At 36.3% G+C, this 18435-nt stretch overlaps 1 protein-coding gene across 23 annotated transcripts in view; it reads left to right on the forward strand.

Moving 5' to 3' along the window:
• Positions 1–18435, forward strand: part of DLG2 (discs large MAGUK scaffold protein 2) — a 1001432-nt gene that overhangs the window by 535203 nt on the left and 447794 nt on the right. Inside the window, exon 1 of one of the 23 annotated variants that reach the window (XM_032099084.1) lies at positions 8250–8513. The exons of the other annotated variants lie outside the window; for them this stretch is intronic. Within the exon in view, the coding sequence (XP_031954975.1) occupies positions 8265–8513 (249 nt within the window). The 5' untranslated portion in view covers positions 8250–8264. Of the gene's footprint in view, positions 1–8249; positions 8514–18435 lie in introns of those variants that run through there. 23 annotated transcript variants of the gene reach the window in all.

Below are 18435 nucleotides of genomic sequence, written 5' to 3' on the forward strand. Positions count from 1 at the left end.
TTTCCCAGATGAGGGAAGAAAACCCCACTTTTGCCTCTTGGTAGACAAAAAGTATTTCTAGAAGTATAATTGAGTGTATTCATCAGTTCATGCAAGATTGTTATAATTGAAAGTCTTAATTCTGTCTTTGCAAGGTCACCTTGGTCCCTAACAGAGAATTGTATGAAAGCCAAGAGACTGAAACACTATTCCCAGATTCTACCACTGACCTGCTTTTGCAAATTATCTCACGTCTCTTACTTCACTTTTTGATATATGTTTGGAAATTTTTACTGTACACTCCCTCAAAGGCAGGATTTTTTTTCGTTCTAGTGCACTATCTCTAGGCTTGGTTTGGACTTAGGAGAAGATTCAGATGTGTGTAGAGCTGTTTGCATTTTCTCTTAATGGTTAATAGAAAAACTTCTGTGAAACAGCAAAAGACATGAAATCCATCAATTTGATTAAAAAATCTCAGCTATCTTTTAAAGATGAATTCTCCTCAAGTAAATAGTGTAAAGTAACTCTTCTGTTTCAGTTTTAATATTTTGTAATAGCTGACATTGGCAATCTGATTTTATTCTTTTTTAAGCTTAAATAGCACTTTTTGAACATTGTACATCTTGTTATTAGAGGCTTTATTGCATTTCTAGTGAACTTTCTGCCTAGTTCACAGCTCCATCTAGAGTGATGATTTAGCTTTATTGATGTGGTAATAAAATGAAGTTGATGTGGAGAGCTGCAGGTGTGTCACACTTACTGACACTGGTGTAAATTGCTTAACTGATGCCCTACGTGCAAGGTTGAGAGTGTCCTTTCAGACTTGGGGAGCTTACCAGAACAAATTCTGGATCAAACCCTTTTCCTTTCATCATGGCTAAACAATTCGCAATAAAAGAGACGTGCAAAAATTGGAAGCCTGAGGAAATTCTTTGAAATTTTTGTATAGTCAAGCAGAAAAAGAATAGAGCTTTTGGGGCAAAAGGTAATAGAAAACCCAAAACATAAACCCATATTTTTCAACCTAAGAAAATAAAAGTTGAAGCTACCCTTTATCCAGAGAGAAGTAAATGAAGTGCTGAACAAAGATGCAGCTCTTCCACTGTATAAGTGTCTCTACAGCTCTGACTATCATACTAGTAAGATTTTAATCTGCAATGCTCATAAAAAGGTAAAGGACAAATCATTTATTGAGGCTCATTCCATGTGAGATGGCTGCATGGACCTTGTTCAGTAACTCACAACCTTTCTCATACAGTCTGCTTTTTTATTTACTAGGAAACTATCATGGCTGTTTTTCCTTTTGGCAGTAGGGTAACAGCTTCTCGTACCTGCCTCACACTGGCATTTTAGATGTTTATCCTCCAGGAAAGATGTGTCCCAAAATGTTCCAGTGTTGTAACTGCAGCTAAATTTGTCCAGGCAGCTTTAGAGGAGTGAGGTGCTCCTGAAAAACAGAAAAAACTGCAGTGTAAATTACAGGCTATTTTTATGGAAGTAGAAAATAGTTTTCAAATATTTCTGTGTCTCCAAGTCTTGAGGCTGCAGAGAGCATACTATGATTTAATGTATATATTCTATAATGGAAATAGAAGAAAATTGTTTTAACGAAATTATTACTTCCTTAGATTTTTTATTATTCTTTTTTGGAAAGACCCTGTTTCAAACTAAACTAAACTTTTTATAATGAAATACGATTACATAATCTACTATCACAGGATTATAGGCATTTTAGAGCAAGTATGTTTGATTACAGATATTTCTTTCTTCCATTCATTCTGCATGCCTAAGGATAACTTGAAATCAAAACTTTGTTTCTGATTATTATTTGTGGTTTCTCCTGAAACACCTTGGTTTGAAGATACCATTGTGATAATTAGCATCATCTTCCATTGTGTGAAGCAATTGCATTGACTGCAGACCTCGAGCACTTTCCATCTTACCCTTACAGCTGTGGGAAATAGAGGATTCCTCTTCAATTCTTACTTTTCCGACCCGGATTTATAATTGTTGGACTTGTTGATCTTTTTGGGTCCCTTCCAAAGCAGGGTATTCTGTGATTCTTGTGAAGATACTCGGAAACATTTGTATATGACCGTCTGCACATAGGCAGCTCAATACAGAAAATCAGAAAACTTGCAATTTTAATAATGTTGCCATTTTAAGCACAATCTCTCATAAAAGATGAAGCAAGTAAGGCAGAAGACACAGGATGTGAATACTTAGAGATGACATTTTGGTTCAAATTAGAACTTCTGTGTAAGATTGCTTTCTTAGGAGACTGCTGTACTTAGTAAATCAAAGGAACTTTTGAAGAGTAATTTGACACAAAGAGCAATGTGTTCATATTTTGATTTCACAAAGCACAAAAATGTCAGTTATCAGAATGGTGTTGATTATGTTTCACAGCTGCTTATCCAGATTAAAAAGAAGAGAGTTGTGAGAAACTATTCCAAAGTATAAATTTGGCCTCCTTAGTACCTTTTTAGACATTTTAAACCACTAGAAACAAAAAGGTTGTCAAAAATAAAAACAAAAAGTGCCTGGATTGTGTTTAATTTGTGTATTGATGATTTAAGTTAAATTGTAATATAAATTATGCTGAATATTGACATTCATGAGCACTATAAAAAATTCTAGAAACTAATATAATCCACTTGAAATAATAATGTAATTAAAAGCTTGTGGGGATGAGGCCATTAATCATGTTATAGAGATAAAATTTGTACATTTGAAACCCTACATTCTCTACTGAGGTATTAATGTAGATTTTTGTGATGTATTCAGGGTGTGACACACCCCCAATTTGGCTACTGACAATGCAAGAATAATTTCTGTTTGCTTTCTAGAGAATTACAAGGATGACTCAAGGTTTGAGTAGTCATATCCACTAGGGATTTTCATTTCATTACCATGGCAAAAAATAAATTCTGATGTGAAATAAAAATTAGCAAGTATATCAGCCAGAAGGCAGTTTACAAAGCATATACATTTGGGAAGGAGAGGACAAAAAGAGCAGAACTATTTTCTCTCCCTGAAATATGAAAAACACAGCTATTATAAAAAGCACAGTCTTAATTTTAGGCTGCTCGTATAGTGCTCTCTATCAGTTGATAAAGACCACTGATTTTATGTGTTCTTTAAACTCTTTGGATACTTAATATTGGGGTTTTTAAAAAGCATCTGTAGGATAAACTCTATAAAACATAGCATCCATGGCACATTTTGTAACTTAGTAGATATAATTCTTCTGTTAAATTATTATGAGACTAAAGACTTATTCATCCTGTACATTTTAAATGTTTGAGAAATCTGCTAATGTGCAAGGTGGCCCAAAATTAAAAAGTCATTTAATCAGCACGTTAATTGTTCTGTTGGTGCTTTTTTTTTTTTCCCCTTCCATTACCAAAAAATCTCTGACAGAGAATAATGAAAACTCTATAATTATGAATTAAACGCAATAACTGCTCTAGTCACATATTCAGGTAATGATCTTGCCTAGAGTTTATCAAAAATTTATGTGTTAAGGGAAGGGTAGTTGGAAGATATGAATATATTTTAGGAATAATTAAGTTATTATTATATCTTCTCTTAAAGGTATAGATAGAGTCTGTAAGAAGGATGTTCATGCTGGCAGGATCAGGAGGGAAAAATTGCATTTAAATTGTAACAGCATTAAATAACAGGTTTCAAAATGGGGGTAAGGAAGGAAGGGAAAAATTCAGTTTTCCTTATAGCTGTGATCACTGACAAGATTAAATGGTGGGTAACACTGTGATGAAAGTCTGTATGTGGAATATGCAGAAGCTCTGAAACCACACTTAAAAAAAAAAATCGACATCCTAATTATGTTGTTGACTTTAAACAATGTTGTCTTTAATCCTCTGGATGGAAAAGAGTCTAACGAGTGAAGACAGAGATTTTTGTCTGTGCTCTGAGGACAGGAGAGAGGGATAAATTCAAAGTGTAGTCATGTCCAACCTGTTGTATGAGGCTCTTCTGCCTTATTTTTTTTGTGTCCATTCTTTCTTGGCAAAGTAGGGAAAGCTACTCACAGAATTTTTATTCATATTTGAATTAGGTAAAAGAATAGCTATGCTGTGTCTGCCGACGGGGTCCAGCTTGTTTAGCATCCCACCAAGCAGGTGGGAATTGTACCAGAGCACTTAAGTGATAGTATTGGCCCAGCCTCCAGCTTTTCAACTAAGAGAATTACTTTGTTTGAAAACAAATCTTTTATTCGTTGTTTATTTAATTTTATTTCCCTTCTGCCTCTTTTTTTTTACAGATTTACATACTACCATCTGTCTATTAATATTTCCTAGAATGATGCAGAGATCACTTCTTTTTATTCAGCTCTCCACCGACATTTTTTGTGTTGTGCCTCTCTCTGTTTTTCCTATCCCTTTGTCCTTTTTATTGATTACTTTTCTTCTAAATTAGGCAGACATTACCTTACTTACCCTAGCTGGATTTTATTTGCATTTCTTTGATCCTCAGGCTTTCTTTAAAAACTGGTAGAAACTGGTTTCCAGTTGCTGTTGAAAGGTGAAGTTATTACTTTGCTCATTATACTCAAGAGGAGTTCCTTTTATCTATCCCTTTCCCCCCCTCTCTTTTTCTTCCTTTATTTTTCCTGCTTATTTTAATTTCATTAGGCATTTGAAATTTCTGGTGACATTAACCTTTATAAATGTGATTTCTGTTACTAATATTTTAGTGTATTCTGCTTTAATAGGGACTCAGAAGCTCACCAAGGAATATGTCAAACCTTTTTTTTTTTTTTGCTCATTGCAAATGCTTCTGGGCAAATTAATGAGTTTAACACAATTATGCAGCTGTAAAGCAGATATAAACTGCTTAAGGGGTCTCAGAACATAATTGGCACAACTTAGGTGTCTAGGCATCAGTCTCTCATGCACTTGAGGTACCGCTGAGATTCTAAGACATCTGCATGAAGTGACAGATATGACACAGGACCTTTAGAAATCTGACCTTTTCTGGAGTGGCAGCTCTAAGCTTGGCAGGATACCCTGGGGCATCTAAAATGTTACTAGTCTCACATGCAGAACCAGCTGAATTCCACCCCAGATCTTTTGTTTCATCTTAACATGCTGTAACACTTTGATGTGCAGTGTTTGCAGAGTCATGCACCAAAACTTTGATTTTGGGAAACACTCTTGTGCTTTACCTAAGAGCTGGGGTTATCTGAAAAGCTCCTGTTTGCTTTAAGTGTGATTTTTTTTTTTTTGCTAGTGGTCTCTGTGGTTTATATATGTACATTACCTCAAACATTGCCGGGGAAGAGACACAATAGTGCAAGCTTTCTAAAAAAAAAAAACCCAACCCTTAGGATTGATTTTTTCCAAATTCCTATTGTCTACACAGTTAGGCATAATGAACTTCAGTATCTTTATTGCTTTCCAGTTAAGTAAGAAATTAAATAGTGACTCCTGTTTTGGAAAATGAGTAAGATTTTAGTACCTGCATTGCTTTTATAAACTGTCTTAAGTCTGTGCTGCTAAATGTCTTATTGGAGGAGTGGGGAGAAAAACCTTCCTCTAGTTGTTCTTTTTTAAAAAGTGCATGCATGAATTATTTTTTAAGAGAAGAAAATAAGTTACTAATAAGTAGAAAGTAAAGGAAATAAGGTAGGAATAACTGAAAAAGGGTCACTTTAAGCTTCCCGCTGATTCAATACAAGATCAGCAATTAGATAGCGATTAGGTGATAGATGTCTTTCTGATACACTCTGGAAATTCAACATTTTTCTGTGGTCATCTTGGTCAATCTACTCCAGCACACCTTGTATTTATGAAAGTTTGCTTTCCAAATTTTTAGTGCAATTAAACACTTCACCTCTATTATTAAATTTGTAGTTCCTTCTTATTTCAGACAACCTTTTCTTTAAAGGCTAGTAGGCCTCTTAATGACTCTTTCCCCTTACTAGACTAAATAAATCCATTTTCCCCCCATAACTAACATTTTCAAGACCTCTTGTTCTTTCTCTTGTCTCTCGTCTTGACTCTTAGTCACTTCACAGTTTCCTTGCAGTTTTCAACTGGAAACTCATTTGCAGCTAAGTATTTCAAGCTGTAATTTCCTAACGTCAAGTACCTTCCCTTCCTTTTTGTTTCTTATATTGTCCCTAACCACCAGCCCTCCAAAAGTATCTCACTGGATGTTGTGTAAATGCCTACAGAAAGTTCATGAGAAGACTTGTTTTAATTGCACTTGGGGATATTATTGGGAAAGGAAAAAAGAAATAGGAAGCAACACCTTCAAAGTCTGATTATGACTGAAATAATCCCCTGATGATGTAATCTGCAACCTTCTTTTGTGCTTCATAGTGAAAATATAATTTCTTTTGCTAAAGCTGGAGAAATCATAGAATCTTCTCAATGATACAGTATTGAACAACTAGCATGTGAATGTAGTGCTGAAACTCAGCAGAGAATTATTTTAGAGAGTTTAAAAAAAAACACAATTATACAAGTGTTTAAAAAAAATGAAGGCAATAAAACACTTTAATCAAGCCTAGTGCTGTGCAAATCATGACAAAAATTAGCTGAGCAAAAAAATTAGTTTTCCTTTGGACTCTTTTACTTCCTTCCCTTCAGATAATAATGACAAAGTCAGTTTGTGCTACTTTACAGTCATTATTTCTTTTTGTTGGTCTAGATGCAAGAGAGGGCTTCCAGCTGAAAATGATGCTTTGCTTTAGGTGATAAGTAGAATCTTTCTGCCTTGCTTGCAGTTTCATTTCTAATAATTCAATGGGAGAGTGTTAGTTGTGTTGCTCTAGAGCAAATGACACTCAGACTTGACAGTCCCATATAAGGTGTATATCCTCTCCACCCCATGCCTCTCCTGAAACACCAAATCAAAACCCAAACCTACCTTGAACTATAAAAGCCAGAAATATTTCCCTTTTGGTGCTTCAGTCATGCACATTAAATATTTCCTAGTGGTACTGCTGAATTCATTTCCTTTGTGGTCCTTTACTTCTAATAATAGAAAACAAGTAAAAGGAATGGCAGAGTTTCATTTCTGATAGACTTCATAAATTCATAGAATCACAGAATGCTTTGGGTTGGAAGAGACCTTAAGGATCATCTTGTTCCAACCCCCTGACCATGGGCAGGGACACCTTCTGCCAGGAAGGTTGGTCAAAGCCCCGTCTAACCTAGCCTTGAACACTTCCAGGGATAAGGCACCCACAGCTTCTCTGGGCAGCCTGTGTCAGTGTCTCACCACCCTCAGAGTAAAGAATTTCCTCCTTATATCTAAACTAAACCTGCCCTCTGTCAGTACAAAGCCATTAACTCTTGTCCTATCAGTACACGCCCTTGTAAAAAATCCCTCTCCAACTTTCTTGGTGATCTTGGAGATCTTTGACGTCTGCTCCATCCCAAACCATTCTATGATTCCATGAAGAACACCTCCAGATTAATGACAAATATTTCAGATTGGCTTCTAGAATATTAAGGCAGAGGCTGCAATTTCTATTCCCATTATGTTTGAGAGTGCAGAGGGGGAGGGAAAGGTCAGACAGACTTTTTGCAATTGCAACTTTGGTAGCTATAGCTTCTGCTTTAGGCATTATTTTCTTAGTATAGGCTTGGTGTAGAGAGATATGTGTGTCCTTGCATGGGATCAAGCTTGCATGATTGATTAAAAAAGAACCAGTTCAGTTCATCCAGCAGCACTCACCGCCCTCTGGCATTTAATTATGTAGCTCTGCTAACTATATTAAGGAAGCTTTTTATTTTTTCTATTTTTTTCACACGCTTTTCACAAGGCTACTACATCTTTATTGGCTACATTGAATATGTGTCAATGGAGTTGTTTTTCATGCTGCATGAGTGCGCTGATGCTGTGAATATGCTTTTGGCAACTCTAAAATAGCAGTAACATCAGTGCAATAGAAGAGGAACAGTTCAGGACAGGCAAGTGAGAGAGAGCAGCTACTACATAGCCTCATACAATAGTGTTAATAATGGATTAGAATCCTCTCTGAGGCTCTGACGGCATATAAAAATGATAACGAGTTTTGTGTCATATGCATGACGTAAACTCAGTCCGAGGTTGCACAATTAATAGCATTAAGTACCATAAAATACAGCAAAATTAATGATTTATGGTACAGAATACTGCTGTAAGCAGAAAACAAAATGCTTTCATGAGGCTTTGAATACAGATGTGTAAGGGAAACGGATTGAATATATTATAGGTGGTTTTCATTTTAAAGTGAGAAAAAAGTTATCGGAAGACTGGGGTTAAAAATGAACTATCTAGTGGTAAATAACTCAGCCTTGATGAATCACAGAGGAAGTGTACCTAGTGTAAAAGCAGCATCTCATGAGGTTTTGTGCCCACATTACCAAAAAAGGTGTTCCTTGGATGGGCATAAAGGGAAAACCCAGCAGTCAAGCCAACTGAAGTGGCCATCTCTTCTTACTATTTTTAAATGGAGACAAACTTTGGAAGAGCGTCTACTGAAGAAGCACAAAACTAGATTGAACTGTTTTCAGGTAACGTGTCAGTTGCAGAATACCTTGGCTGCTGTAAGTAATATGATTAAACATGATTGGCAATTGCATATGGTTGTGTCTAAGAGATTAACATTAGATATGCCTGTCATATATCATTCCTAATTTGCAATAATTTTTTTGAAACTTGTTATGAATATGTTTTCGGAATTTTTGTTAATGCTCAGCCAAGAATATGACGCTTTAAAAGGCTAAGTCAGTTCTCACTGATGCTTTACGAAGTGTCAGAATGTATAATTTAGTAGGTTTTGCTGAAAATCAGGGAGTCTTTGCAACATCTCAGATGAGAGTTCTGAAATAAGGGATAATTCATTTTGAGTATCAATATGGCTATATGAATTCTGTGGTGAATATAATGACTGTTACGTAGTATTATGCATCAAAGATTACAAACGAAGCCTTATTTCCTCTGCATTATATTTTTTTCTCCATATTTGATTAAAAGCAAATTGAAAATAAATTCTTTGCAATAAACACAGCAATTTTTAAAGAAGAATATTGACATTTGCTGTAATGTCTGCAAGATTGTGCAAGTTTTCACCACGCTTCAACTTCATGGTTTGAAATCCCAAATTCAACTCTGTTAATAATAAATACAGGCTTGGAAATGGTAAAAAAATATAATAAAAATGATATCTCCATATGACTTGATAAGAACTTGGTTAAGGTCAAAGTCTTCTGCTGACTTCAGTGCAAGCAGAATTGCAATAATAATCTCTGGAATACATCTGACTGGAAGTGTTAGAGATTAATATAATATGTTGGATATAATGCTATTTATTTCTCTTTTTAGGGTATTTGTGTAGCAAACTTAGTTTCTGCTATTATGTTACTACTCTGATTTAACAAATTTATTCTTATCAATGCTGTTACTCGTAGATGGGCGTTTATAATTAATGTATATATAGACATCTTTTTCTAAGTTAACCTTTGGAGCAGAAATCCTTTTAAACTTCAGAAGACAAAACTTAACTGTACAAAAGAGCATAAATCATTTTTTAATGAGGACTAGGTTATATTATGGTTCTGGTAGCAGTGCTTGAGCGATAATAGGAAATGGGTCATAACAATCATTCACAATTCCATTCTTTTCAGAAGTTTCCTTTTTAAATGCACTGAAGGCTGTAAGAGAGGATTATTTTAAAGAATTCTTGTACTGTTCATTTTCATAATAATCACTTACAGAATGGACTGCTTTGTACTCATTTTCTTGCACCTCTCTTGGAATGTAAAATCCCAAAGTAAAAAAAAAAAAAAAAAAAAAAAAAGTAGGATATATTTTAAAATGTACTTGTCGTGTTGTCAAGAACTGAAACATAATTATTTTAAAATTCTCCATAGCACACATGACTTTGATTAAACAAATATGTAAATTTATGTAAATTCGTAATCTTTCCAACATTAGTATGTGGTAGTAGAAGGCAAAATTTCTAAAGGAAGCAACTTTTTGTAAATCTAAAATAGAGAGATTTAATATATTATCATGCTTAACGTGGAAAATTTTACAGATATTTGAATACAAATAGATTTGCCATTACAATATAAACAAGGTGATGCTTATGATTTATTTTCATGTTACAGTATGTATGAAGGGATTTGCAAAATCTGTGTAGCAGCTTGGTATTGACTTTGAGTTTAGGGATTCTTGGGGAGGGGGAGGTGCAAAATACATTTGGTTCATATATTGCTTCATTTGAGTTTGGAGTTGATAGTCAAGAATTATATTTATTAGGCGATCATAAAGTGCTGATACATCTAGCAAAGAAACTCTGTGCGATTAATTGCAAAAGGATCTTAAAAGACTGTGAGATAAAATGGCTGATGAAATTTGGAACGAATGATTGTAAATCTGTGCATGTCTTGGTGGAGACTGAATGAACACTTTTAATAACATGGGCTCTGGATACCCAAGACAGAGATCTTAGTTATGGTTATTCCCAGATATGATTACCTCAGCTAAAAAAAAACCCAAACAAACCACAAAACAAACAAACAAAATTCCAAACCTCAAAGCCCTCCTCCTATCCTAGAAATTATTAGGAAAAGCACAGAGCAGAGAAGAAGACCAATATGACCAGAAATGAAGAGAACAGGAACAGAATGTTAGGCAGGAGTTACCCTTTTAATGGGACAATGTTTAGAGGAAATACGAGTGTGGGGTATTTTCCCCCCTTGAAACAAAAGCCGAGGAGATGCAGTAGACGGGATATCTTGACAGCAGCATGGACATCATGGGGCCACATCTTCAGCATAATTCAAAATGTCTCTGACCTTGGTAAATCAGTCAAGAACATCCTCCCATACAACAGCCAGAGCAGAGTCCTGCCCAGGCTAGAACTATTAAGATACTCCATCCAAGTGTCTCTGGCAGAGAGGGACAGTGATAGAGGCACACACTTAGAGCAGCTGTGTTGTGTGGATAAGCTTAAGGGGCCAGGTGGTGGAACAGGGAGGCTGCACCACACCAGAGTGAAGAGGGAGGTGCCGATCTCTTCACCCTGGCATCCAGCAACAATCCAGTATAATTTGCTTTAACTTTTGGTCAGCCCTGAAGTGGTCTAGATCAGTTGGACTAGATCCCTGTAGGTCCCTTCCAGCTGAACATTATTTTGTTCTGTTCTATTCTGGGCATTCCCAGACTGCTCAGGCTTGAGGAAGGCTCCATTCCCAAAGTCTGTGTTAGTGCAAATTAGGGAATTGCAGTAGAGACCCTCCTCTACTCTCCTTTCTGCTCATACAGGAGAGTAGGATATAAACTCCTACAGTAGGAGCACACCCAGCAATTGAAACTGGCTGGGAATTTTCCTTTGTGCTCTTCTGGCTACTTTGGGACATGGGATACTGTGTAGATGACCACTTGGTCTAGTCAGTGTTGCTGGTATTATACTTGGTTGGGAGGTAATATCTCTGACAGGTTGTTGAGGTTTCTTGATTTTCTACTGGTTTTGGTTGGGGCAGAGTTAATTTTCTTCATAGTAGCTGGTGCTGTGTTTTGGACTTGTAATGAAAAGAGTGTTTACAACATTGGGATATTTTTGTTGTTGCTGTGCATTGCTCACACAGAATTGAGGTTTTCCTGCTCCTCAAAGTGCCCTGCCATAGAATAGGCTGTAGATGCACAAGAAGTTATGAGGGGACAGAGCCAGGACAGCCAGATCCCAGCTAACCCATTCCATCCCATAAGCTGTTGTGCTAAGCAATAAAATTTGGGGGAAGAAGGAAGGGGGGACATTTGGAATTATGGCATTTGTCACCACTACACATGAGGCAGCCCTGCTGTCTTGGGGATGACCAAACACCTGTCTGCCATGAGAAGTGGGAATCAATTCCTTGTTTTGCTTTTGCTTTGCTTGTGTGGGACTTTACCTATTTAACTGTCTTTATCTCGACCCATGAATTTTGTCACTTCTACTCTTCCCGTTCTCTCCTTCGTCCCACTGGGAGGCAGTGAGCAGCTGTGTGGTGCTTAGCTACCTACTGGGGTTAAACCACAGAGGTTTTTAGAAAACTATGGATTACATAATAAGTTATAATACCTGAGAATGGAAAATTAAGTTTATTCCAGTTTAAGTAGTTTTTTTATTAAAACTTTTATTTTTCAGTTTGCAGTAGGTTTTGAAGAGCCTGAGAGAAGAAAAACATAAGGAGGAAAAATGGAGAAAATGTCAGGTGATAAAAGAAACAGGGAGACATAAACAGGTTCATCATGCCTTAGAGAAGGAATGCACACAGTCAATACCAGCCCTTTCTAAAGATTTCTACTTCAGACTTGTTTGGGGAAGATCATATTGTGGTAGGTGATTTGATGTATTGCTTTGGGAACCTTGGTTAAAGAGCAATGAATCAGATGGTAAATGCACAGTGAAGGTCAGTCTACAATTGGAAGGGCCACTTTCCTCTGCTTGTCATGCCTTGTGGCTTTGAATTAGCACCTGGGACTCATGAAACAACACAAATGGTTTCTGTAATATCTCACTAACCTTAGTTCAGCCTGGAAACAGCCTTGGTATCATAAAACCATAGAATGGGTTGGGTTGGAAGGGACCTTAAAGATCATCTAGTTCCAACCTCCTTGCCATGGGCAGGGACACCTTCCCCTAGACCAGATTGCTCAAAGCCCTGTCCAGCATGGCCTTGAAGCCTTTTAGGTGTCCTCTTTCCTCTTCCCATTCTTTTTTTTTTTTTTTTTTTTTTTTTTGCCTCTGAGCAAGATAAATTGGTCTCATATTGGCAGTCAAATAAGACTGATAATATTAATTGTGCTTCAGAATGGGTTTAAAACCCTTCTCACCTTTTTCTATATGCCTTTATTGCTATGCATGTTCAATATCTGATGTTTGAATATCTTTGAAGTTGGAGAACCCTTGCAAGTCCTTCATTAACTAAATTAGGTCTCTGCTGAACCCTTTTACTGATGAACCAGTTTCTTCATTCACAGGTGCTATCATGGTAGTAGCAATTTGGAGTTCAAGTTCACATGTGCTCTGTACGTGTCATATTTTGTGTTCACTTTTCTAGTCTTTAGCTGGCCTGAGGGATCACTATTCCCCATGGAGAGTGTCACACGTTTTGTGTCCACTTAACTGTCTGCTATAAATATTTTGCAGGATGTAATTTTAAGAGAGAGGGGGAATTAAATATTTTCCTTTGCATGTAGGTTGCAGGCAGCTTGCTGTGCCACCAGTTGTGTACAAAAGTCTTTGCTGTTTTGATGCTGCTACATGGGGTTATGCTCGAATGCAGAAAAATGTAGTAGGTATTTTCTTCTAGCTATTGCAGTTTGTTGAACACTAGTGTCCCTTACAATGAAATTGAATAGAATAAAAAATGTATTCAATTCCTTCATGCAATTTTACTCTAATTAGATAGGGAAGGAAAACAACTATCTCTAATTGTTATACTGCATAAATCTTTCATGGCCAAAACAAACCCTTGAGCAAAGAAATATAGTCTTCCTTCCCCTTCTTCCTGAGTCTTCCCCTGCTATCATTGTCTTTGTCTTGCCTTCCAGTGTTGTTTTTTGAAGTGCCAGAGTAGTGCGTTTCAAAGGAAAAGAACAAGAGACAATAAAAGAAGGTTTCTGTTGTTTCACACATATAAAGCAGTTGTCTTCTGCAGTCTGCAAGTCCCTTAATAACCAGTCTTAATCTACTAAATTGAGACAATTATTCATATAGATATTTCTGGGCTACTTTTGTACTAAATGAACACATTAGTGTTACAATGGACCTATGTTAACACCACTAAGAATGAAGTGAGACATTGTGTAATTGAGAAAAGTGTGCACCGAGCGATTTTCTAAATACATATGTTCCCCTACCACTTGATCACATACAAGTTGCTGGTGGACTTTAAGAATTGATTCTTGAAAACCCTGTCCTTTTAGGGTGCAAGAGTTCCACTGAAGAAATCAAAAGGGATAGAGGTGGAGAACAGTGTGTTTGATCTCATGAATCTCTTCTCTAGTATATGACTGCAGCCTGACTTGTGAAAGACAAATTTAGCTTATAAGATTATTAGGTTTAATAAAATCCAAAACAGGGAAATATTCCCGGACTGGAAAGAAAACACAGTATAATTTTGCACAAGCTTCAGAATATCAATAACCAGTAGATGGGACTACTGTGAATTGAACTGGAAACCATCTTTTAGGATCCTGTCACTGTGGTAGATAAGCACCACATAAAATGTAGCTTTAATATTTGAAACCTAGAAACACTGCAGCTCAAAGAGGTTTTATTAAGAAAGCTGGAGTATTGCTTTGCTAGCTCACTTGAAAGGAGTTTAGAGATACTTTTCATAATTATACTGTTCACATTAAAAGTAAAATTAGCCTGTAAAATACTCAGAAGAGACATTTGGAACTTAATAGTCAATGTCTATTAATCCCAAAGAATGTCTTGCTGGACGTTCTGGTCTTGTGTGAGCTATGGCAGAAGCAGAGCTGGTATTTACTTCAAAGTTTCTCACATATGTCTTCTTCAGCACACAGTTTTCAGTGTCTTAAACTGGAACAAATATGACGCCAAACTGTTGTATGATGCCAGAAAGTGTAAGCTGAAGGAGGAGTTCCTACTAAGGAGAGCAAAAACAATCACAGAGATGTACTAAAGTAGAAAGCAGTCACTGTCTTGCTTCTCACTACCCCACCCCTGCTGGATAAGAGATGCCTCTTTCCTTCCAACACAGAATAAAACTCTAGAGCAAACCCTGAAAACTTTTTTGGAATACAATTATTCAATAAATATGAGCAGCATGTGAGGATGAAGTAATGGGAATGAACATGACTGTCTTTGCTCTTGTAGAGCTTCCTTGGAGTTGTTCTTATCATTTGCCATAATTCAGGTAGTTTCCATGGAGAAGGAAATGGGCTCACAAACCATCAATTTTGGTGGACATAAATAGTGCTGTAGGAATGATGCAGATGTGTAGGATTCCTAAATATTGCCTTGTAAATGCATTTTATAAAAGAATTTCAGGGATTGGAAGCAAGTTATAGGCTATATTCACTGGAATTTGCATGTTGTGTTAGTGTTTTGCTCATTGAGATAGTTTTACAAATCTGTTTTGTTTGCTGTAGTCAGATTATGTTAATCAAAATAGGTCTGTGAGCACACTGCAGTGTGTTTTTAGGTAAAAGTAGTATATTTCACTGCCACAGTATGTGTATACTTTCTGAGGGTGGGATTAATGCTCTTGAATTATATTTTTTTCCTGAAACTTCAACAGTTACAACAGTTAAAGTCTTAGATTTTGCACTCAAGAAGCGGAAAATGTTTGTTGTTAAAAAGACAATGAAACTAATAAAGCTGTAGTAACTCATCCTTCTGATTCCTAACCACGAGAGTTTGTTTGTACTGTTTATATAATGAGTATAACCATTATAATGTTTATACTATCAGGGCACAAACCATGTGCCATCTCGTGGCTTCTGTAGTCACTGCACTTGGTTTGACAGGACAAGTGTTGGCCGAAATATTTTTCATGCCCTTTCTTTTCAACTTGCACACGAGCCCTGGTTGAGAGAAGAAGTGGGAAATGGGACTCTTTCTAGAGAGAAATAACATTGTAGGCCACTGAAAATGTTTTGAGATGAAGCATAGAAATTGGGGGATTTCTTTTCTCTCTTCACCCCATCTTCCCACCAGATTATGTCATCCTTGAAGCAATTTGCTCTAATTGTTCATCACTCATCTAAATGTAATGCTCTTTGCAATGGTGAAGTCAGCTCCCGCTTTTGTATTCTACTTCCATTTTGTAATTAAAACAATTAACACTGGCTACTGTGTCTTTTCAATAGAATCTTCTAGTAGTGTATAAACAGAAGGTCACAACTTAACAGGGCCCATTGTTTTACTTGGCTAGCTCCAATATAGACTATCAAATATTTAACTTTTTATTCCAACAATAAAACAACAATCAGGTTTTACCTGGATTATGATGAAAGGCAACATAGTAGCACCCTCTCCCAAAAAAAAGCAAAAAAAAAAAAAAAGCAAAAAAAACCCCAACAACAGAAACAAACCAACAAATTATTATTTTGAAGCCCTAGGTCATGTCTTTAAGAATATTTTTATCCTCCTTGTGATTAATTTTGTGGCATATGTTAGCAGTTTACCTATGCAAAGCTTTGAAGTAGAATCTTTCACAGAGAAGTAAAATGTTTTTCAACAGAAACATGGAATTATAGCCAGTAAGTCTCTGGAGCAGTGGAGCCCTAGCAGCAGCAAATATGGAAAGTAATGGGGCATTTGTGTGAGCAAGGCTTAACTGACAGATCAATTCATGTGCTAAAGAACACACCACACCACTTTCTGCAGAGAACCCGCTGTTACCAGAAGAAAGGGGGAGAGGAGAGGGCTCCCTTTGCTGTGATACCATCTGCAGTAGGAGTACTGCAGAGAGCACAGACAGAAGTAACAGTTTAAAAAGCAAAACAGGATGGTAGATGGATTGGAGGAAGCAAGACATGTGCAAGCATTTGCTTGGCAGGTTTATGATGGAACTGTGGCAGGTTACAGAGACATCATAGTTCCAAGACTCCACGCAGCAAGTTTATAGTCTTATTGCTTGAAATAATAGAATTATGCAAATATAATGGAAATATATAGATATATATATATACACACAAAATGTTGAATGAGAACTGAAGATCTACATACATTCATGCTTCTGACAACAATCCTTTTATTTTGGATCAGAAGTGTACAATAGGAGGATAAAGAAATGTTTTCTCTCTGTCTACACAAATACTTTTTAGAACTCTGTCTCCTATGTGAAGAAAAAGCATGTTTCCAGTCATTCAAACTATTGTGCAAGCACTGGCCAAGTCAGAGCATATTTGAATCTATCTTGGTTTCAGCCAGAATTTTTCACTGAAATTCCTTGACTCCATCTGATGATTTGACACCTTTGTGTGACTCATCCGGTTAAATTTCTTTTGTATGTGCTTCAAATCAGATATCACTTCATTACTGCTAAACAAGATGGTTGTGATCCTTTAGATATTAATCTTGAAAAAACAGCAGCATGATTTGGCCTCTATGAACAAATGCAATTTCTCTTTAAACTCTGCATTGAATTGAAACAAAGAGATTGCAACACATGCGTCAGTGTGATACTTAATATTTGAAAAAATTGTTCTGTTCCAGTGGTCACAATTTAGCTATGAAATTTTAAAAGGGAGTCACACAACCACTGGGCAACAGAAAGGCGAACTTGCTTTTACAAAAAGCTCAAAAGTACAAAATGCAAAATATTGTATGAAAAAATATTGATGAAGAATTGTAAAGTACTTGAGATGCAGTTCAGGAGTTTGTAGTCCAGATCAGCCCTCAGAAACTGGAAAGATAGCAAAAGGACAAATATCTCTGTTAGTACAAATATTGGAGGAAGACAAAAAAACACAACAAAACAAAAAGCAGCAATCTATAAAAATATAGACATGAATGTATAAAGGTTTCAGGCTCATATATTGGTATTTAAGCTTCACAGCATATATATGCAGTCATTTAGATTTTAGAGCCCCCCTCAGAAGGACTCCAGTCCACATCCCTGCTCAAAGATGAGTCAATTTTGATTTCATAGGCAGTTGTTGTGGACTTTGTCCAGCCTGGTCTTGGAAATCTCCAAGGACGGAGACTACACAGCCTCTCTGGCCATCTTGTTCCAATGTTTACATTCCTGTAGTTGCTGACAGGATGACAGCTGTGTGATTTTAATTCAGATTTTTTTTCTTACAAATTTGATTCTCCAGTTTTGTCCAATTGGCCACAGTTGAGCCCAGAAAAGAAAAACAAACTTTTGTGAGATTGATATTGAAAAAATATCTTCAAAAAGGCATCACTACTCTGCCGTTTTACATATCCCATTTATTTTATTGAGTTTATCTTTAGGTCACTTACTGTCCTTATTATCTTTTCTAATTTATTTAGCAATATTTTTTTCTCTGTTGTTAATAACTGGGAATTGATTTCACCCTTCCTTGCCCCAACTTACAGTGCTTTATTTAATGTATATTAAATTACTATGTACCCTTTTTTCTGAAGATGCTATGTAAATGCAATTTATATTTAGCTCTTTTGCACACTTTCCTTTCTTTTCAACCACATGCTCTCAGCAGTTAACTTCCAAAACCCTTCATTCTTGGATCAAATCTTGCAGGCTGTGAAGGAACAAGTAACGAATATCCTAAATTTTAGAAAACTTGTTGAAGCCAAGTGAGAAAATGTAGGAAACAAATTAGTAATTACCCAGTTTATTACTGAGAAAACATTTAAGAATGTGATAGGGGTCTCTAAATTTCTTAAATGTTTTTGAAAATATTTCTCTTCCTATAGCAGGTTTAGCAGTGTAACAGGAAATCATAATTCAAGGCCAAGTTACTATATTGAAAACTGCAAGT

The sequence above is a fragment of the Corvus moneduloides genome, chromosome 2 (assembly GCF_009650955.1).
Source record: "Corvus moneduloides isolate bCorMon1 chromosome 2, bCorMon1.pri, whole genome shotgun sequence".
In the NCBI taxonomy this organism is placed as follows: domain Eukaryota; kingdom Metazoa; phylum Chordata; class Aves; order Passeriformes; family Corvidae; genus Corvus; species Corvus moneduloides.